The 23,160-nt window shown below is 38.3% G+C and overlaps 1 protein-coding gene across 1 annotated transcript in view; it reads left to right on the top strand.

The window, feature by feature from the left end:
- The window catches only part of LOC150076975 (dynein regulatory complex protein 1), a 114,271-nt gene that overhangs the window by 20,960 nt on the left and 70,151 nt on the right, over positions 1 to 23,160 (top strand). Inside the window, exons 4-6 of the mRNA XM_090385746.1 lie at positions 6,215 to 6,327; positions 13,949 to 14,000; positions 21,008 to 21,064. Coding sequence (XP_090241872.1) covers positions 6,215 to 6,327; positions 13,949 to 14,000; positions 21,008 to 21,064 — 222 coding nt within the window. The remainder of the gene's footprint in view (positions 1 to 6,214; positions 6,328 to 13,948; positions 14,001 to 21,007; positions 21,065 to 23,160) is intronic.

Below are 23,160 nucleotides of genomic sequence, written 5' to 3'. Positions count from 1 at the left end.
ATACAGTATATATGGATAGCCTATGTGAGATATGAAAAACATAAATAATAATTGCTAGATTTCTATTTATTTGATGAAATTAATGAAATTTTGATTTTAATTTCTGTTTCTATTTGTCTAGTGAAATTGATGAAATTTGATTTTAATGAAATTTGGCAAGATATATAACAAATCATTCTAAAAGAGCAAAATTTAAAATTCCTTGAAAATCCATTCCACTGGGAGTCAAGTTATTATGTGTGGACAAACAGTCAAAGGAATAATAATTGTCAGATTTCTGTTTTTCCAATTTCATTGAAATTTGGGATGGCACAAAAAAAATCTTTCTGAAATGTTTAGAAATTTGGCAAGGCTCAAGCAAATCATTCTAAAAGAGTGAAATATAAAATATCGTGAGAAACCATCCACTAGGAGCTGAGTTATTACATTTGGATAGATGGGCAAATAGATGGCCATGACAAGAACAATAGGTGCATTACACATTGCTAACACAAAGAAAGAAAGAAAAAATCTTTCTTTTTTTTTTCTGTCATTTTTTATTTTATATTTTACATATACAAAATTAGTGTACAGCTATGTATGCCCTCATGCTTTTTAATATTTTTGATATTTATAAATTCTTCTATCAGTCCTCTAGTTATAAATGTCTGGTTAATGGGCATGCAGACATGCATACAGAATGGTTCTCATAAGAAATAATTAGAATTCTTCGTATCAATAATGAGTGCCCTTTGAAGATATGAACAAACTGTGGCAAACTTGTACGAGAGTAGCCTGTGCGGACGAAGCTCTTTTACGCTCTTGGAACAGAGAAGTTTTTCCTGATTTATTTTCTGATTTATTAGCTTAAATTGTCATATTAACTTATTTCTAGAGTAGCTTTATATTCCTAGTTACGATACTTAGTTTAAGGTTTAACTTAGACAGAGATTTTGTAGGTATTACTTAGTATCAGTAACGGTATCAAATCCACGTGTTACAAATTGAACGAGAGGTCTTTTTTTTAACCAAATTTAGTCGATTTATTAATCAATTGTTATATTAAATTATCTTCTATAAGTAGATTATCGACCTAGTCAGGATCCTTAGTTTATTCTAAATTGAGATAGCGAGATTTGGAAGCTAATCAATACTTACGAGTCCGTAGAAGTACTGTTCGTGAATTCCCGCCATTTTTACACGATAGCATAAGCTTAGTGTAGTATAGTGCATAATATAATATTGTCAATTAATCAGTAAATCTATTAATCTTGATAAACTTTACTGCCAATTAAATTGTACTTTTAACTCTATATATATATGTATATATATAACGACTTAATCGTAACAAATAATTAATACATAACTATAGTGGTACACGTGATACGGAAGTTATATAAAGGGAACTCATAGAAAACGCTAGATACCGAAAAAATAAATATAGCGTTATAACTGTTTTGGGATATAACTTAAGGATTTTAATTTTGTTTTGAAATTTTATTGAATTAAATCGGAATCATGACTCAGACCAGAGCAGCAAAGCAAAAGGCTCAAGCTAATGGGAGTGCTGTGGTTCAGGGGAGAACTGAGGGGGTCAGTTGCCCTCTGAATCACAGTCTTTTAAAATGCACTGTTTGCTTGATGTTTGCGGAGCAGTCGGGTACGGGACATGATACTGCAAAGGGGGATGTCTTTGTGTGTGCACGATGTAAGGAGTGCAAGGAAATCAGGCGACAACTCAGCGTTGTTATGGGCCTTTATGAGAACTTGAAGGACAGGGTGGATGCCCTCGAAGGAAATAAATTGAGGGGCCCATCAAGCTCTCAGCCGCCCACATCAACGCCAGAGCTTGCACTTGGTCATCAGGCAACACAGAGGCAGCCCCCTAGGCAGAATGCACTGTTCCCACAGGAAATAGTAGTTGTTGGTGACTCTATTGTCAGGGAAGCAGGGAACATGCTTTGTAAAAAGGATAGGTGGAATAGGACCAGGGTATGTCTGCCAGGGGCAAAGGTTGATGACGTTGTAGAGCGGATATCATCTTTTAAGGGCACAAAAGGTGATATAGTTGTACACGTTGGCACAAATGATATTAAGAGTAGGAGACCAGCGGAATTACTTAGCAAGTACAGGTCACTGTTGAAAAAAAGCCGTGAATTAGGGTTGAATTTGAAAGTGTTTGCAATTCTGCCCAGACACGATAGGAGGGAGTATATGATGAGAGCCTTGTCGATCAATTCGGCCCTGGAGGGATTGTGCAAGGCTCAAGGGGTAGAATTTTTTTCAGCCTGGACTGTACTTGTTAACAGGAGAGATTGCTTCTACAGGATGGGATACACTTAAATAGAAAGGGTGCAAGAATTTTTGTTGATGCTGTCGAGGCAGAGTTAGGTGGGTCGGAAAACTGCTAGTTGGGGGGGGGGGATACAAGGACTAATAGATTAACAGTAGCCACTGGCAGAGGTGGAAGTGATTCTTGCACTGCTTCTATTGAAATGAGCAGAAGCCTGAAAAACAAGATGCAGGATATTTCAGAGACTGCTGGGAGTCATTGCGGTACAAGTAAACACATGGGTTGTGTTAGGGTAGCTAGGAATAGAAACAGGTGCATGTATACCTGTGTGTACACCAATGCTAGGAGTTTGGTAAATAAATTTGATGAATTTGAGGTATTGCTCAAAACATCAAAGGCAGATATTGTTGGGATATCAGAGACGTGGTGTCACACAGATATAAGGAATGCGGAACTGGAATTTGGGGAATACAATGTGTATAGAAAGGATAGACAGGACAGGAGGGGAGGAGGGGTTATGCTATTAGTTAAGAAACACATAAAGTCCAAGGAAGTGAAGCCAGTCAACATCGATGGACAGGGCAGTGTCGAGTCAGTTTGGTGTGACATAAGCATAGGGAAATCAAAATTGAGAGTAGGAGTGTGCTATAGGCCAAACGACTCTGATGAGTATAATAAGATATTGTACAGGGAAATAGAGTGGGCCAGTAAATCAGAGAGTCTTATAATGGAGGATTTTAATTTCCCAGATATTGACTGGAATTTGTGGGTTGGTCACTCGCACACTAGCAAGGCTTTTGTGGATTTATTGGATGATTGTTTTCTACATCAGCATGTTCGTGAGGCAACAAGAGGGAGCAATACTCTTGATCTGATTATCAGTAGTGATTCTTCATGCATTAAGAATCTGCAGATAAATGAACCACTAGGTGGCAGTGATCACAGTGTGTTGTAGTGGAATTTACTCAAGGAGGTAACTACCATCAGAGGTAAAGGGAAGGGTTTTTGTTTTTGTAAAGGCGACTATGATGGTCTGAGACAGTATTTAAATTCTATACAGTGGGACCAACTGATGATGTTACCAACAGCAAACTCAAAATGGGAAGCATTCAAGGAACTAATCTTGGAGGCTACCAGGCTTTACATACCAACTAAGAAATATTGTTCAAGGTTTAGGCCTAAATGGTTGTCAGATGAACTAATGAGACATGTGGCAGAGAAGAAAAATGCATGGGATACATACAAATTAATGGGTGACATGGAAGCCTATGATAGATATAAGTTGGTCTGTAACCAAGTCACAAAGGAGATTAGGCAAAGGCAGACTACGAAAAATCCTTGGCAAAGGATGCAAAGAAAAACAGAAAAGAGTTCTTTACCTATTTAAACTCAAGAAGGAAAGGGATGAATCAGATTGGTCCACTGGATATTGATGGTTCAACAGTTGAGGATCCTGCTCAAGTGGCTAACAATCTAAACGAGTATTTTGCATCTGCATTCACGCATGAGGAGTTATTCAGGAAGGAGAATGATGTAGGTAAAGTAAACATTGGCAGTGAGCTGGATGAGTTTGTAATAACTGAGAGGAAAGTGGAGGAGAGATTGTTGAGGATAAACATAAAAAAGGCACCTGGGGTGGATGGGATCTATCCAGTTATATTAAAGGAGGCAGCAAAGCAAGTAAGCAAACCCCTAGCCATAATTATGAGAGCTTCTTTGGACTCAGGGGAGGTACCTATAGACTGGAGACGTGCAAATGTAACTCCAATTCACAAAGGAGGATCAAAGGCTGACACAAGCAATTATAGACCTGTTAGTTTAACTTCTGTTCCAGATAAATTAATGGAGGCACTGGTTAAAGAAGCACTGCAAGATCATCTAGACAAAAATTCAGTTATAGCTCAGACGCAGCATGGTTTCGTTAAGGGCAGGTCTTGCCTGACCAATTTGATTGGATACTATGATGTAGTCACAAAAGAACTAGATGCAGGGAATAACTTTGATATTATATATTTGGATCTTAGAAAGGCTTTTGATACTGTTGCACATGGAAGACTGCTGCACAAATTGGAGCAGTGTGGCATTGGAGGCAAATTGCTGCTATGGATAAGGGGATGGTTGAGTGGCAGAAGACAGAGAGTGGTAATCAATGGACACTGCTCAACGTGGACTAATATTATTAGTGGAGTTCCTCAGGGTTCAGTGTTGGGTCCGTTGTTGTTTTCGGTGTTTATGAATGATATTGATGATGGGATATCAAGTTTAATGTCCAAGTTTGCAGATGATACAAAGGTTGGCAGGGTTGTTAAGGACACCACTGATGCTATGCTGCTGCAACAGGATCTGGAAAGGTTGAACAGATGGGCTGAGAGGTGGCAAATGAAGTTTAACATTTACAAATGTAAAGTACTACATATGGGAAATAGTAACCCCAGAGCAACGTATCAACTCTGCGGTACTACACTGACAGTGGTGGAGAATGAAAAGGACCTGGGGGTAATTGTGCAGGCAGATATGAAGTTCTCTGAGCAGTGCAGACGAGCTGCAAGAGTAGCTCATGGTGTCTTGTCAATGATATACAGGAATTTTTCTAGCAGGGATAAGGAGGTGAATATTCCCTTGTATAAGGCAATGGTTAGGCCACATCTTGAGTACTGTATACAGGGCTGAAGGCCTCATTTCAAGAAGGATGTAGAGCTGCTGGAACGGGTACAGAGAAGGGCAACAAGATTAGTGAATGGAACAAAGGGTTGCTCTTACGAAGAAAGGCTTAAGTTTTGCAAATTACAAAGTCTGGAGACTAGACACCGGCGAGGTGATCTGATAGAGGTGTATAAGGCTTTGAATGGTTTGAACATGCTCAATGCCAATGGGATTCTTCATCTTGCTCAGAATAATCAGCTCAGAGGGCATAAATTCAAATTGAGGAAGGACGGATGTCGGATAGATGTGCGGAAATTTGCCTTTAGCCAGCGGGTGGTTGGTTGGTAGAACCGACTTCCATCACTTGTTGTTGAAGTTTATAGCCTAAACAAATTTAAGGCTCAACTGGACAGATATTTCGAGCGAACGGAGGGGTGAAATGGGAGTGGTGTGTTTTTTTTTTTTTTTGGCTGATGCTGAATAAGCTTGCTTTCTTGCATCATATGCCTCTACTAATGCTAATGCTAATGCTAAACACACTTGGATTGCAGAGAATAAACATAGTGACTCTTGGTGTTTGGTGTACAGAGATGATTCTCTTGCTCAGTTCAGTGAGTTTGTTTATGTTATCATCATCCAACTTTCACTGTGCATTTTTGTTTATTGCAAGTGTTAATATTCCTAAAAATGGCTAAGAGAAAAGCGATGAAGATGTGTCAACCAGAAAAAGAAGGCCCATAAGTTTTGGAATGAAATGAATGTCATAATAAGACGTGAAAAAGGTGAAACTCCTTCCATTGCCAGTGCTTCTGGCCTTAATCATTCTGCTATTGGAACAGTTATTAAAGATGAAGAAAGAATTTTGGAACATGATACATGTAGTCTACAGTAATTATGAAAAGAAGTGTTGTTTTTGAAAAAATGAAAATCTTATGGTAACATGGATCAAAATCAAAGATTTATTCCTCTAAGCATAAGCATCATTCAAGAGAAATCTATGAAGCTGTATGAACATTAAAAGCAATTGAATTTGGATATGATGCACCTCATTTCTAAGCAAGTAGTGGGTTGTTTATGCAGTAAAAAGTAAAAGTAAAAAATACTTTTACATTTTTAAGAATAATTTCAAATAAGTTAAAAAAAGAGCAGCTTCCTCAGTATTATCAGTATTATTTGAAATGCTAAGTGCTATGAAACTTTATGATTAAATTTTATAATTTTTAAATAAATATAAATTAGAACAACAAATTATAGTTTTCATTTCGTAAACTAAAATTGTATCTTTGTTTCCTCTTGTAGAGATTGAGAAAACTTTTCAGAGATGGCACTGAGCTGGTTAGTAATATTATCATAGCTGTAGAAGGACAAGAGAGCTTTAGGAGGCTTGAAGAAGAAGAGATTGAAAAAGCAAGGTAATAAATGAACCTCTAAAATTTTAAAATAAAAAATTTCTTCTTTAGAAAATTAAGTAAAATATTTAAATTATTTAAATAAAAGAGCAAAAGGAGCTCTGAGAAAGCCAGAATATGATAATATTAGCGAGACTTGTGAGTTGTAGTAGGACATTAGTAGATTAGGCAAGTGCCTATTGAGGACATCTCACATGCAAACTAAAGTGTTTTCTATAAAATCATAATTATCTAGTAAGTAATATCACTATGAGTTAGCCATGATACAAATAAATAGCCTTTGATATTCATTACTTTGGATTCATAATATAATGCTACCATCCTGACAGGCAATTTTGATTTTATAATTTCATCAGTGTAGGTAGGTATCCCAACTATGTAAATTTAGAAAAACAGTGGCACTAAAAATGTGCTATATGAAAGAAGTTCATATGGAATTTATGAGTAGACCTATGATATTTAAATATAAGAGCTTAAAAAGCTTCAAGACTAAAAAATTATCTATATTAATAATAGCTTACTGTATTAAATTATTTCAAACTATTTTCCAAAAAAAAAAAAAAATCCCCAGTAATGAATTGATCCTGCCAAGTTTGGCAATGAAGCAGCCATATATATTTATATATATATATTAATAAAGGAGAAAACTTGCTTGTTTGATACTCATTCAATGGAAATTCTTAAAACTCCTAATTTTTGAATGTAGACAGCTCTCCTCCCTGATTGTTTTAATATACAAAGGATAAAATGTTTTATACCATGTTCCATATAATTCCCAGTGACTACCATTTTGAATTCAGGGGTATTCAGTTTCCCATACAGGTATCATTCTGATTGACTGCTTGATAAAGAGTCCAACTGTAATGGTTTATTATATGGAGCTGATAATAAAGTTGCAAAATGTCATTATTGAAAAACTGCCTGGAAAACTGACATGAAAAGTCCTCTTCTACTGCAACAGTAAGTGTTTAGTAGCATATTACATACTATACTCACATTCACGTTGCAGTCTGCATGATCGAGGATCATGCAGAGACTGCAACATGATCATCAGCTTAATCTGGGGCGCCTCCGTAGCCAGGTGTGTAGTAGCAGCAGTGCGTAGCACACGCTTCTTGATTAGACCGGGGTTTGAGCCCGTGACCACCAAATACGGAGGATGCGGAAAGGTCAGGGAATGACACCGCATCCCCGGAGCCTTAGTTGCTAATGCTCCTAAAAAAAAAAAACCAAACCAAGCTTAATCTGGTAGAATGTATGACAAGCAGCCATATCATGGATGATGGGTAATTGTCATGGTTTATCACCTCAAACTCACTAAATTTCCTTAGTTTCCTCTACATCAGTGGTTCTCAAAAGTTTGTGATTTCAGTGGTGGAACACAAATACATTCCAGGTGAGGCACAGTATAATAATATTTGCATGAGAATTTGAATTACAGTTCTTTTTTGGTGACTATATGGAAACAGAAAATCTTACTTTCCCAGTGTGTAAAGTGACACCATTTTCTGAAATTCCTACGCTCATTCTCAAAGCTATAGGTAGTAATTTGCTTAATAATATTTTAGCATTTAGCATTAGCATTAGTAGAGGCATATGATGCAAGAAAGCAAGATTATGCAGCATATCCAAAAAAAAAACAAAAAAAACACTTCTACTTCACCCCTCTGTTCGTTCGAAATACCTGTCCAGCTGGGCCTTAAATTTATTTAGGCTATCAACTTCCACAACAAGGGATGGAAGTCTGTTCCACCAACCAACTACCCGCTGGCTAAAGGCAAATTTCTACGCATCTATCCTACATCTGTCTTTCCTCAATTTGAATTTATGCCCTCTCAGGTGATTATTCTGAGCAAGAGGAAGAATCCCATCAGCATTGAGCATGCTCAAACCATTCAAGGCTTTATACACCTCTATCAGATCACCTCGCCGGTGCCTAGTCTCCAGACACTGTAATTTGCAAAATGTAAGCCTTTCTTCATAAGAGCAACCCTTTGTTCTATTCACTAATCTTGTTGCCCTTCTCTGTACTCGTTCCAGCAGCTCTAAAACCAGCATCCTTCTTGAAATGAGGCCTCCAGACCTGTATACAGTACTCAAGGTGTGTCCTGACCATTGCCTTATACAAGGGAATAATCACCTCTTTATCCCTGCTAGAAAAATTCCTGTATATCATTGACAAGACACCATGAGCTACTCTTGCAGCCTGTCTGCACTGCTCAAAGAACTTCATATCTGCCTGCACAATTACCCACAGGTCCTTTTATTTCTCTACCACTGTCAGTGTAGTACCACAAAGTTGATACATTGCTCTGGGGTTGCTGTTTCCCACATGTATTACTTTACATTTATCAACGTTAAACTTCATTTGAGACCTGTCAGCCCATCTGCTCAACCTTTCTAGATCCTGTTGCAGTAGCATAGCGTCAGTAGTGTCAACCTGCCAACCTTCGTATCGTCTGCAAACTTGGACATTAAGCTTGATATACCATCATCAATATCATTTATAAATACAGAAAACAATAATGGACCCAACACTGAATCCTGAGGGACTCCACTAATAACATTAGTCAACGATGAACAGTGTCCATTGATTACCACTCTCTGTCTTCTCCCCCTCAACCACCCCTTTATCATAGCAGCAATTTACCTCCAATGCCACACTGCTCCAATTTGTGCAGCAGTCTTCCATGTGCAACAGTATCAAAAGCCTTTCTAAGATCCAAGTATATAATATCAAAGTTATTCCCTGCATCATAGTATCCAATCAAATTGGTCAGGCAAGACTTTCCCTTAACAAAACCATGCTGTATCCGAGCTATAACTGAAGTCTTGTCTAGATGATCTTGCAGTGCTTCTTTAACCAGTGCCTCCATTAATTTTCCTGGAACAGAAGTTAAACTCACAGGTCTATAATTACTTGTGTCAGCCTTTGATCCTCCTTTGGAATTGGGGTCACATTTGCACATCTCCAGTCTATGGAGATACCCATAGACTGGAGATGTTGCACCGCATCCCATCCCACAGATCCCATCCACCCCAGGTGCCTTTCATGTGTTTATCTTCAACAATTTCTCCCTTCTCCACTTTACTCTCAGTTATTACAAGATTATCTAGCTTACTGCCAGAGTTGAATACACCTCTGGCATTCCCCTCGCTGAATACCTCCTCATGTGTGAATGTTAATGCAAAATATTCATTTAGTTTATTAGCTACCTGAGCAGGATCATCAACAGTTGAACCATCGATATCAAGTGGACCAATCTGATTCATCCCCTTCCTTCTAGAGTTTACATAAGTAAAAAACTCTTTGCTGTTTTTCTTTGCATCCTTTGCCAAAGATTTCTCGTAATCTGCCTTCGCCTGCCTGACCTCCTTTGTAACTTGGTTTCAGATCAATTTATATCTATCATAGGCTTCTGTGTCACATGTTAATTTATATGTATCCCATGCATTTTTCTTCTCTGCCATATGCCTCATTAGTTCATCTGACATCCATTTAGGCCTAAACCTTGAACAATATTTCTTAGTTGGTATGTAAAGCCTAGTAGCTTCCAAGATAAGTTCTTTGAATGCTTCCCATTTTGAATTTGCCGTTGGTAATATCATCAGTTGGTCCCACTGTATAGAATTTAAATACTGTCTCAGACCATCGTAGTCGCCTTTACAAAAGCAAAAACCCTTCCCTTTACCCCTGATGGTAGTTACCTCTTTGTGTAAATCCCACTCCTACACACTGTGATCACTGCCACCTAGTGGTTCCTTTATCTGCAGATTCTTAATGCATGAAGAATCACTACTGATAATCAAATCAAGAGTATTACTCCCTCTAGGCCGACCGGGTTAGCCGGGTGGTAAAGTGCCTTCCTGGCAACCCAAAGGTCACGGGTTCGAATCCTGCCTCGGGCTTGGATCAACGTACTGCAAAAACCTTGGGAGGTGCATTATGGCCACAGATTTTATGTGTTTCTTAACTAATAACATAACCCCTCCTCCCTTCCTATCCAGTCTATCCTTTCTGTAGACGTTGTACTCCCCAAATTTCAGTTCTGCATTCCTTATATCTGTGTGACACCACTTCTCTGATATCCCAACAATATCCGCCTTTAATGCTTTGAGCAATACCTCAAATTCATCAAATTTATTTACCAAACTCCTAGCATTGGTGTACACGCAAATATACATGCACCTGTTCCTATTCTTAGCTACCCTAACACAACCCATGTGTTTTCTTGTACTGCAATGACTCCCAGCAGTGTCTGAAATATCCTGCAACTTGTTTTCCAGGCTTCTGCTCATTCCAATAGAAGCAGGGCAAGAATCACTTTCACCTCTGCCAGTAGCTACTGTTAATCTATTAGTCCCTGTATCCCCCCAAGCTAGCAGTTTTCCAACCCACCTAACACTGCCTTGATAGCATCAGCAATTATTCTTGCACCCTTTCTATTTAAGTGTATCCCATCCCCGTAGAAGCAGTCTCTCCTGTTAACAAGTACAGACCAGGCTGAAAAAAATTCTACCCCTCGAGCCTTGCACAATATTTCCAGGGCAGAATTGATCGACAAGGCTCTCATCATATACTCCCTCCTATCGTGTCTGGGAAGAATTTCAGTCACTTTCAAATTCAACCCTAATTCACGGCTTTTTTTCAACAGTGACCTGTACTTGTTAAGTAAATCTGCTGGTCTCGTACTCTTAATATCATTAGTGCCAACATGTACAGCTATATCACCTTTTGTGCCCTTAAAAGATGATATCCGCTCTACAATGTCATCAACCTTTGCCGCTGGCAGACCTGGTCCTGTTCCACCTATCCTTTTTACAAAGCACGTTCCACGTTTCCCTGACAATAGAGTCACCAACAACTACTAGTTACTGTGGGACCAGCGCATTCTGCCTCGGGGGTTGCCGCTGTGTTACATGATGACCAAGTGCAAGCTCTGGCATTGATGTGGGCAGCTGAGAGCTTGATAGGCCACTCAATTTAGATCCTTCAAGGGCATCCACCCTGTCCTTCAAGCTCTCATATAGGCCCATAACAATGCTGAGCTGTCGCCTGATTTCGTTACACTTCTTGCATCACGCGCACACAAAGACATCCTCCATGGCAATATAATATCATGTCCTGTACCTGATTGCTCCACAAACATCATGCAAGCAGTGCATTTTAAAAGGCTGTGATTCAGAAGGAAACTGCCCCCCCCTCAGTTCTCCCCTGAGCCACAGCACTCCCATTAGCTTGAGCCTTTTTCTTTGCTGCTGTGAGTGATGATTTCGATTTAATTTCAATAAAATTTCAATTTCAGCATAAAATTATAACCCTAAACTTGTATCCCAACACAGTTATAATGCTATATATATTTTTCACTATTAAGTATTATCTACGAGTTCCATTTATATAACTTCCGAATCAAGTTATGTATGTTACGTTTGTAATCTAAGTCGTTATATGTATTTAGTTAAAAGTACAATTTAATTGACAACGAAGTTTAACAAAATTAATAGATTTTACTGATTAATTGACAATATTATATTATATACTGTACTATACTAAGCTTAAGCTATCTAGTTCGGGATATAACGTTGTGTCGTATAACAATGGCGGCAAGTTACAAACGGTAAATCTACGAACACTTAAGTATTAATTAACTTCCAAATCTCGCTGTCTCAATTCAGAATAAACTAAGGATCCTGACTAGGTCTAAGCTAATTATAGAAAATAATTTGATGTAACAATTAGTCAATAAAGCGGCTAAATATGGCTAAAAAACATCTCGTTCAGCAGAGTTGCAACCTGTAACAAATGGATTTGATACCCTTACTGATACTTTTATGCATACAAGGCTGAGTAAAGAATAAATACACCAGATTAATCAGAAAATCACGAAATAATGCTATACTATTAAATTTAAATCAAAAGTTTTAGAAAAACAATAATTTCAAATCAATAAATAAGAAAATCCACTTAGCAGTTTTGAACACGTCTGACTCCCACTAGCCTCATCAGCAGACATTTTGTTATAATAACACATGAAAATTACTACCAGTATTCATTTTGTGATGTCCCTCACATCTTAATATTTTAATTTTTTGTGTATGACTGAGAATCATCATTAGTAGAAATGTGAGGTCTATATATAGTATTTCAGGATTTTTTAGAGGGGAAAGCTAAAGTGGTGGTCTGAAGAATCACCAATCATCATGTGGCAATAAAAAAACCTACTTTATTTTTATCATAAAGGGTGGGGAGGACTATAGTCTCTACCTGGAGTTACATCATTTTGTAATAACCTTCATAACATATTTCCTGAAAATTATAATTTGCAGATATTCTCGTGCATTGGCATAGCTTGGGATGGGGGGGGATGTTGTTCAGCTCCCCTAAAATGTATTGTTTTGAATGTATTGCCATGCCAATAAAGAAATGTTTAAGCCAAATAATATTTCTTACATATTTTTAATGGCTTTGTAATTTAATTTTTTAAAAATGGGCTGAAACCCTCCTTTTTACCTACCCATTCCATATCCTGGCTATACTATTGTTCCAGTCTAATGTTAACATACAGGGTGATTCTAAATTATTGTTGGGGTTTCCATGGCCTATAATTTTTAAACTGGAAACAACAAAATAAAACTGCTTATGAAATATGAAAGTGTAACTCAAAATGTTTTATTTGGCAATGCTGTACTCAACGCATTGATGTCTGGGAGATATTGACTGCATTACTTCAAAATGGCGACTGTTCAAGAAAAGGCAGTGTGCATACTTTGGTTTTTCGAAACAAAGTCTGTTATCACAACCAGTGATGTTACAGAACTCAGTATGAAAAATATCCACCTTCAGATAATGCTATCTGACATTGGTTAAAGCAATTTCAAGAGACTGGTCGTGTTCTGCACCGAAAAGGAAGTTTTGGGAAGTCATGTTCGGAAGTTTTGGGGCCCTTTTTCTTTGCGGAAAAAACAGTGACAGCGGTGACCTATCTGGACATGCTATAGCTGTATCTGTTACCTCATTTGGAAAATCACCAGTCAAATGTGGTGTTCCAGCAAGTTGGTGCACTGCCAAATTAGGCTCTTATTGTCTGGGAATTTCTTGACATGCATTTTCCTGGGTGCTGGGTTGGGCCTGGTGGACCGATTCCATGGCCTCCACACTCACCCGATCTTACGCCGCTTGCTTTCTTCCTGTGGGGATACGTGAAGGGCATTATGTTCAAGACCCCTGTGACCTCCCTCGATGAACTGAAGCTCAGAATGTTGCTGTGATCGAAACAGTTACACCGCAAATGCTGGAGAACACTTGGAGGGAAATTGAATATCGCTTGGACATCTTACTTGCTACTATAGGCACGCATGTTGAAGTTCTTTAGCATTCTGCAGTATTGATTCTATAGGTAATAAAACTTTTTGAGTTACACTTTCATATTTCATAAGCAATTTTATTTTGTTGTTTCCGGTTAGAAATTATAGGCCATGGAAATTCCAACAATAATTTAGAATCACCCTGTATTTCTTTTCGGCCTTCAACCCATTCCATCGTATTAGAGCCCTTTAGGAATCAACAACCTTTCATGTTCAGGATTATTATTAAAATAATAATAATTTTTTTCCTATGTCTTAGAAAGAAAAAATTAGAAGAAGAAGCTGAAATAGTACTGCAAAAATTTGATGAGGTGAGTTATATTGATGCAAGTAATCCATAATGCATTTTCTATAAAATAATGTATTCTGTGATTGGGGCATTATTGTTGATTAATTGCTGAAACCATAGCAATATGAATTAGCTTACCCAGAATGAATATTTTGCAACTAGTAGAGAAATTCACATATTCTTAATATCTAATGTCAAAATATATATAATTATGAAATAATTTTTTTACATTGCTTATTTACTTGAAGGCAGGGGGCCATATTAACACTGAAGCCTGCATCCAGGTACTAGTCCTCCAGGGCAAAGTGAATATTACTGGAACCTTTTCATGTATTGAATTTGGAAGCATTTTTTTTGTTTGCATTCATTTAGGGTAAGCTGAAAAGGTGAATTCAGACAAGAAAGTTCTATGTAAGGCAAAATCAGCTCAAATCTCAATTATGAATAGGTCCAGTATTGAAAGAAGCCGGTACAGATTAGTAACGAGTACTGGTAAAACATTTTGTGCCAGTACAGCATACGGGTAAAAATATTTCAGATTATTTCCAATAAAATGTTCAGCATGATAAATTTTTTTAAAATAATATTTTTAAAATGTATTTTATTTATTATTATTATATATATTATTTCTCCCTGATTGGGAGTTCCACCTTGTGACAGGTATTGCTACCAAGTACACAGGGTTGTTGTTATGTCTGGTGTTACTGTTGGTCAAGGAACTCTCTGACTATCCTACAGGTGTTCAAGATTGCGACTTTCTGGAGTTCCTTGTAGGTGTTCGCTGGGAGTTCCTTGTAGGTGTTCGCTGGGAGACCTATTGCTGCTAGGCTGTGATTTAGGGTCTTTGGCACTGTACCGGTGGTTGACACAATGATCGGTTGTTGTTGTTTGGTTTTTAGGAGCATTAGCTAAAAATGACCCCTGCATATTGCTCCGGGGATATGCAGGGGTCATTCCCTGACCTTTCCGCATCCTCCGTATTTGGTGGTCACGGGCTCGAACCCTGGTCTAATCAAGAAGCGTGTGCTACGCACTGCTGCTCCTTCCCACCTGGCTACGGAGGTGCCACGATGATCGATATTTCTTGCATATGCCACATCTCCTTGACCTCATGTCTCAGGTTCATGTATTTCCTGATTTTTTCCCCATGGGTTTTCTGCAGGTTGCCAGTGTTGGGTACCGCTATGTCAATCAGATAGGTAGTTTTTTCCTTCTTGTCCACAAGGGTTATGTTCTGTCTGTTGTGCGGGATTGTTCTATCCGTTATTACGGCATGGTCCCAGTACAGCTTGTGGGTTGGGGTCTCTAGTAATGCCTGTGGTTCGTACTTGTAGTATGGTACACTTTCTTTGGTCAACTGGTATTTCCTCACTAGCTTCTGATGTATTATCCTTGCTACCTGGTCGTGTCTATGAGTGTACTCAGTCTGGGTGCTCGCCTTGCACCCTGCAGTGATGGTTGGATTGTTTCTGAGGCCAGGTGGCATCGTCCACATGTATCATCAGACACTCCGGGCTCCTTGGTGATGTATTTTCTATAATTTCTGGTGTTGATTACCTGGTCTTGGATTGCAAGCATGAATCCTTCAGTCTCGGGGAAGAGCATCCTGCTCGTGAGCCATGCACTGGAAGCAGTTTTATCTATGTGATCTTGATGGAGATCATTGTAGTGTCTGCCATGGAATGTCTTCTCTGCCCATCTTTCTAGCTTTGTTTGTGCCTCCTGGTTGGGAGGGGACTCCTCGCTTAGGTTGAATGGCATATACTGCTGGTCTATCTTCCTTATGACCTGGTGGAGTGCTGCTGTGTGTTTCTGGAAGTAATCCTTCAGGTTAACTATCGCTGTCTTCTGTTGCTCAATGAGGTCTATCAGGCTCCTTCCTCCTTCTTCTCGGGCAATTGTCAGTCTCTCCATGGCAGATGTCAGGTGGTGTTGGCAGCTCTTGGTCATCATTGTCCTTGTCTTTCTCATGATATCCTCCAGCTCGGTGTTAGTCCTATTTACGACCCCGAAGGAGTATGTTAATACTGGGACTGCATAGGTGTTTATGGCTTTAACTGTGTTCCTCCATTCAGCTTTGCTTTCAGCAGGTTTCTGAGCCTCTGATGGTGTTTTTTGGTCAGGCAGGCCTTAATTTCCTTGTGCTGTAACTGCTGAGCCTGCATCATCCCCAAGTATTTGTAGGCCTCTCCCTCTGCCATGGCTTCGATCTCTTTACCAGTCTTCAGCTGGTAGTTTCGCTTCACTAATTTTCCCTGGTGCAATCCATGGGTCTTGCATTTGTCTAGACCAAATTCCATCCTAATATCATTGCTGAATTCTTTGATGATATGGAGTAGTTGCTAGAGATGCTTCTTGGTTCCTGCGTAGAGCTTGATGTCATCCATGTACATTAGGTGGGTGAGGGTTTACAGGTTCTTCCTTCCTTCTTTGAGGTTATATCCATACTTGCTACTGTTGAGAATGGTGGATACCAGGTTAACTGCTAGACAGAACCATAATAGGCTCAGGGCATCTCCCTGAAAGATTCCGCTCCTGATGGGGATTGGCCTGGTTGTGATATTTTCCACCCTAATGGTGGTACTCCATTTCGCCATCGTTTCTCATAGGAAGTTTGTCAGTATCAGATTTACTTTGTAGATCTTCAGCGCCTTTATTAGCCAGCTATGAGGCACGCAGTCAAAGGCCTTGCGGTAATCGATGTAGGCTGTGTACATGTTGCGGCGCTTCTTGTAGGCTTGCTCCATAACCGCAGCATCTATGGTTAATTGCTCCTTGCATCCTTTGCTGAGCTGCTGCATCCTTTCTGCTGTTCGGACATTATTTTCTGGCTCTCCGAGTGGTCTGATACCTTCCTGGTTATGCAGCTGGTCAGGATCTTGTACATTGTTGGGAGGCAGGTGATTGGCCTATATTTTGCCGGGTTCCTTGTATCTTCATCTTTAGGCTTCAGATATATGATTCCTTGAGTGAGAAACTTTGGGATTGGCTCTGGGTGCCTTATCATTTGGGTGAACTGCTCTGCCAGGTGCTTGTGTGTGCGAGTGAGCTTCTTGTACCAGAAGTTGTGGACCTTATCTATTCCTGGAGTTTGCCAATTGTGCGAGTTCTTGATCGTCTGTTTTACATCTTCCTGAATCTCCCACCCTCTCATTTCTTGTATGTCCTTGGTTTTCTTGTGTTCTAGTTCTATCCAAGTTGGTTCAGCTGTTATGTTTTACTTCTGTGCTCCATATGTTTCCCCAGAAATCCTCAATCGTCATCTTCTTCTCGGGTGGTCCATTCCCTCGTTTCCCATCATCTTCGAGATTCCTGATTTCTGTAGAAGCCTCTTTCGTCCTCATCGAAGATCCAGTTAATATTATTATTGTGGAATTCTATGTTGTCTTCTTTTATTTATATTGGCATCAAAAATTTAATAATATCTTTGCAATTGCAACAACATCATATCAGGTGAGTGTGGGCTTGGCACACCCTGGGTCCTGAGCTGGATATCATCATTCTTCTCTTTCTTGGTGATTCCTTTCTACTTTGGATTCTCTCTCTCTCTCTCTCTGTCTGTCTCATGGTCATTTGGGAATTTTTTTTGCTGATGCAGCATAAGCTTCAGGCTTTCTTGCCTTATATGGCTAATAATAATAATAACAACATTATTGTGAGGATATTTTGTAAAAATTGGCAGCATGCCAGTAAATATAAAAATCTACTTTCAGCGGATCATTTTACTTTCAGCTCACCTATATGACAGCTTCAATCTAGGAGAGCTGTCTAACAAGCCAAAGCCAGCCTACTATTTATTAGGTGTTTGAATTAAAAGTTCTTTTGGAAACTAATTAGCTTCTGAATCTCACAGTGTGAAAATCAAGTCTTGGGTTACAGCAGGGGCATATTCATGGGTGGGCAGAAGGGACATATGCCCCACCTTAACATTAAATTTTTTAGAATGCCTCCTGCATTTTTTTAATATAAATTTTTTGATCTAAATGGTCATAAATCTTGGTTTTAATGTACCATCCTTAGAAGTAGCAAATTTCCTTTCTGCAGAAATTGATGTTTCCCACGGATTGTACCATGCAGTACGGAAGCAATGACCTTGGTACTGATCTCATTGCAGTTTGTTCTACTGGACAGACCAAAAATCACAGTTAATTCAAAGATAATGAGACATGAAAAATAATTTTAAATTTTGCAGTAATTTGTTCAAACCATAAAAGTATAATAAATACATCTGTTGCCAATAGAAGGATGTAAAAAAAATCTTTGACTTTTACAGTATTTTATTCAGAGGTGGAAAAAAGGTTATATTATCTTATAGATTATCTAATAATTTCTTCTAATGTTTAACACATAAATAACTATAGCAGGGATAAAAATATGACAATTTTGGCAGACTGACAAATTTGAAGAATGCATCTAAGTGTGTTTGGTCCTTGAAAAGGAACATGCTGGAACAAAAAGATACAGGTGTCTCACATTTATGAAACAAGAGCAGACTTTACAGTTCAATTTATATGAACTGGTACAAGTTTACTTCTTGATTACGAGTGTATTTTTATCTGTCATGCTTCATGGCAGATAAAAGTTCACTGTTTCAAAAGTTAAAAATCGCTTACTTTTTTTCCCCAACCATTCACTGATAATAAATCTGCCCAATTATAACTCTAATAAAATTTTAAAAAATTAAAATTGCTGATTATAGCAAGTTGTTTTAATCAATATTTTGAAATTTAGGCAATATTTATTTCCTATTAACCTAAAACTTACCTGAACGGTAAACGCTAAAAAAATTTCACACATGAAATTATTTTACAGTGATATCATGTGAACCATACAGCAAAACTTCATATCCAAGTCAGCCATTTGTAAGTAGCAGTGCCTGTGATTTAAATATTTGATCATTACTTGAATAGATAGCCCTGAGAAGTAATTTATTGTTTGAATTTATTATTATTAAATTACAGTTGCTCAGAGCGAAACGGATACAAAAATATAGATTGTGACAAGTTTAATAATAGGAAATATACATATATTAGATTAGATACATGCAAATAAAAGCTTTCGGTTGTTTAGTCAACCTTCTTCAGTTAAACTGATAGTTAGAATGGAGCATGAGGGCATGTACTGCCAATCTTGTACGTGAAGTGCGTGATTAATTGTTGGATGTTGAATCCTGTGGCTGTGATGTATGTGGACGTGGCCAGCGTTTGTCAATGGACAGGATTGCTGTTTCGGTGATAAGGTGGACTTGACAACCACTGTTCTTGTTCACTGAAGTATTGGAGCATTTGATGTTTAATTACTCCAACCAGGCGCGTCGCCAAAAAGGCGGGACTTATCCACAATCACGACATCGCGGTGTGGGTCAATGTCGTGGTGGGTGGCCCAAACGTGTTCGGCAATAGCTGAGTGCTCCACATCCGCTAAGTGGATTGCTCTTTTGTGTTCAGAAAGGCATTTTTCGAGCCATCTCCCAGTTTCCCCGATGCAGCAGCTAGTGCAGTCACGGCAAGAGATGCGTTAGACCAATCTGCTTTGTAGTAGGGTGGGGACAGGTGTTTTTACCTTAGAGATGAGGGATTGTAATTTTCTGCCTGGGAGTTGTATGCATTTTATCCCATGTGATTTTAAGATTCTACAAACCTGCTGTGATAGGTTTGGGTAGTATACCTTTATCCAGTGTGTCCTGGACACTAGAGTGTGCCCAGTGCCTCTCATTTACAGAGCTAGAGTGTGTCCAGTGCCTTTATCCAGTGTGTCCTGGACACTAGAGTGTGTCCAGTGCCTACAGAGCTAGTGTCCAGTGCCTTTATCCAGTGTGTCCTTAACACTAGAGTGTGTCCAGTTCCTCATTTACAGAGCTAGAGTGTGTCCAGTGCCTGGACACACTCTAGCTCTGTAAATAAGAGGCGCACCAAAATCGCTAAAGTCAAGGCAGATCTTACGAGGTGTGGCTATCCCATCAATACCCTTGACAGGTGTGACCTACAGACACACGACCACGAAGCGACCAACAGAAACATCCAAGGTGATGACTCAGCCATGAGCGCCTTTATCTTATACTACCCAAACCTATCACAACAGATTTGTAGAATCTTAAAATCACATGGGATAAAATGCGTACAACTCCCAGGCAGAAAATTATGATCCCTCATCTCTAAGGTAAAAACACCTGTCCCCACCCTACTACAAAGCGGATTGGTCTACCGCATCTCTTGCCGTGACTGCACTAGCTGTTACATCAGGGAAACTGGGAGACGGCTCGAAAAACGCCTTTCTGAACACAAAAGAGCAATCCACTTAGTGGATGTGGAGCACTCAGCTATTGCCGAACACGTTTGGGCCACCCACCACGACATTGACCCACACCACGATGTCGTGATTGTGGATAAGTCCCGCCATTATTGGCGACGCGCCTGGTTGGAGTAATTAAACATCAAATGCTCCAATACTTCAGTGAACGAGAACAGTGGTTGTCAAGTCCACCTTATCACCGAAACAGCAATCCTGTCCATTGACAAACGCTGGCCATGTCCACATACATCACAGCCACAGGATTCAACATCCAACAATTAATCACGCACTTCACGTACAAGATTGGCAATACACGCCCTCATGCTCCATTCTAATTGTCAGTTTAACTGAAGAAGGTTGACTAAACAACCGAAAGCTTTTATTTGTATGTATCTAATCTAATATATGTATATTTCCTATTATTAAACTTGTCACAATCTATATTTTTGTATCTGTTTTGCTCTAAGCAACTGTAATTTAATAATAATAATAATGAATCCAGAATGCACAGGCCTCTTTAATCATGTTTGAATTTAGGAATTAAATTATTCTTAAATTATATAAAGCACACTATACTCACATAAGATATTTAATTCTTAAAACATTTTAAGAATTAAATAACCCATGTGATGTCCTCCACTCATTACACTAAATTATACTGTTGTCTCTCTCTTCACATTAAAGACAATAACTTATGTTTTGTATAATACATTTCTCTATTTTTATTTTCATTTTCAGATAGTGTCACAATGGGAATTAGTTAAAAAAATAAAAGTACCACAAAAACTTCATGATGTAAGTAATGCTTCAGCATTGTTAATATTTAATTGCATTGTTTTTAATAATTTGATTATAATAATTTACATTATGCAATCAGATATATTTATTTATTTATTTATGAATTTTCCTTATGGAATTTCTTATTTTATTCAGATTAATGCATAATTCAAAAATATACAATTTATTTTCTTTCTAAAATGTACAGTTTTCTTCATTTTAGGATAGAATAGGTGACATCTGACCTTCATTCTATTTCAATTTGTATTGTCATTTTCCATTAATATGCAATACATATGCATATACTTAATGGATGAAACTAAATTGGATGAAAGCATGCATGTTTTCATGCAATTTAGTTAAAGGATTGTACCATCAATTGTTAAAAAACTTTTAGACCTAAACTTTTGTCAGTCTTACCATTCAAGTTGCTCATCTTTGGACCCTTTCAGAAAGCTCAGTGTCTTTTTTCAGATGAGGTCTCCATACCTGAACACAGTATTCAAAATGTGGTCTTACAATTACCCTATACAGTGGAATTATAACCTCCCTATCTCTACACGATAACGTTCAATAAATCATCGATAGGACACCATGGGCTTTCCTGGTTGCCTGTTTAAACTGTTCAGAAAACTTCATATCCACATTATAACTCCCAGACCCCTTCCCTTCTTTACTGTTTTTTATTCAACCCCACCAAGTGTATTATTTATTTGTGGGCTGTTGTTTCCCAAGTGTAAGACTTTGCATTTAGCAGCATTAAAACATAGCTGCCACTTCTCTGACCATCTTTGAAGTCTCTTCAAGTCATCCTGAAGGAGAGCTGCTTGGCACTGATCATTAACGACTCTGCCAGTCTTTTCATTATCTGCAAATTTTGACATCACGCCTTCTATCCCTTTGTCGATGTCATTTATGAAAATAAGAAACAACAGTGGTCCAAGAACTGATCCTTGAGAGACCCTACTCCTGATGTTACCCCAATCTGAAGAATATCCATTAATCACACCCCCTGCTTTCTCCCCTGCAGCCACCCAGCAATCCATCCTAGAATGTTACTAGTAATCCCAACCTGTTCAAGCTTATACAATAACCACTCATGAGGGACCAAGTCAAATGCTCTGCCAAAATCCAAATAAACTGTGTCACAATTTTTACCTAAATCCAGCTCATGAGTAACTATGTCAAAATAGTCTGCTAAGTCAGTTAAGTGTGATTTACCCTTAACAAAGCCACGATGTGTGCCCTTCAGAATGCCATATCTATCTAAAGGTCCCTGAATTGCACTCTTCTTGATCATTGCCTCTAAGATTTTTCCTACCACTGAAGTCAAGTTAACCATCTGTAGTTACCAACTTCACTCTTAGAACCACTTTTATGTATTGGCTATACATTGATGCAAAGTACCTATTCAATTCACATAATGCAAAAGTACTTATTCAATTCACATGATGCAAAAGTACCTATTCAATTCATTCAATGGAAAAGTACCTATTCAATTCATTCAATGCAAAAGTACCTATTCAATTTATTCAATGGAAAAGTACATATTCAATTCATTTGATGCAAAAGTACTTATTCAATTTATTCAATGCGGAAAGTGCCTATTCAATTCATATGATGCAAAAGTAACTATTCAATTCATCTGCAACATCAGCTGGGTTATCTAAGACTTTCCCACGTGCAGTGTACAAGGGTTCAATCTGATTAGCTTTCTTCTTTGTTGTATTCACATACATGAAAAATTCCTTGTCTTCATTCTTTGCTGTCTTTTATTTCAATATAAAATTATTTTATATAGATAAAAGTTATTACCAGATATACAGGTGTTTCAGAATTGTACAGAAAAAAATGTAGGGAGCATATCCTACAACTAAAAATAAGAAGAAAAGTTCCTGTAAACAAACATTTCAAAAGTCTTTATTTTTGAGATATTAATCATTAATTATGAATACAAAACAAAAATAAACTGAAATGAACCTCTAAAAGGAAAGCAACAGTTAACTTTGAACAGCTGCTTGAGATGTTCACTTTGAGCAGCAGCTTTGTTTTGTCCATATTGTTCAATGTAGCATTCAGCATAATGAATCCACGATTCCTGGTATGTCTTGTCA

Source organism: Mastigoproctus giganteus, chromosome 12, assembly GCF_048544385.1.
Source record: "Mastigoproctus giganteus isolate SK-2022 chromosome 12, ASM4854438v1, whole genome shotgun sequence".
Taxonomy (NCBI): Eukaryota; Metazoa; Arthropoda; class Arachnida; order Uropygi; family Thelyphonidae; genus Mastigoproctus; species Mastigoproctus giganteus.
The sequence above is the reverse complement of the archived record's forward strand: the minus strand, read 5'-3'. Positions and strand labels throughout refer to the sequence as shown.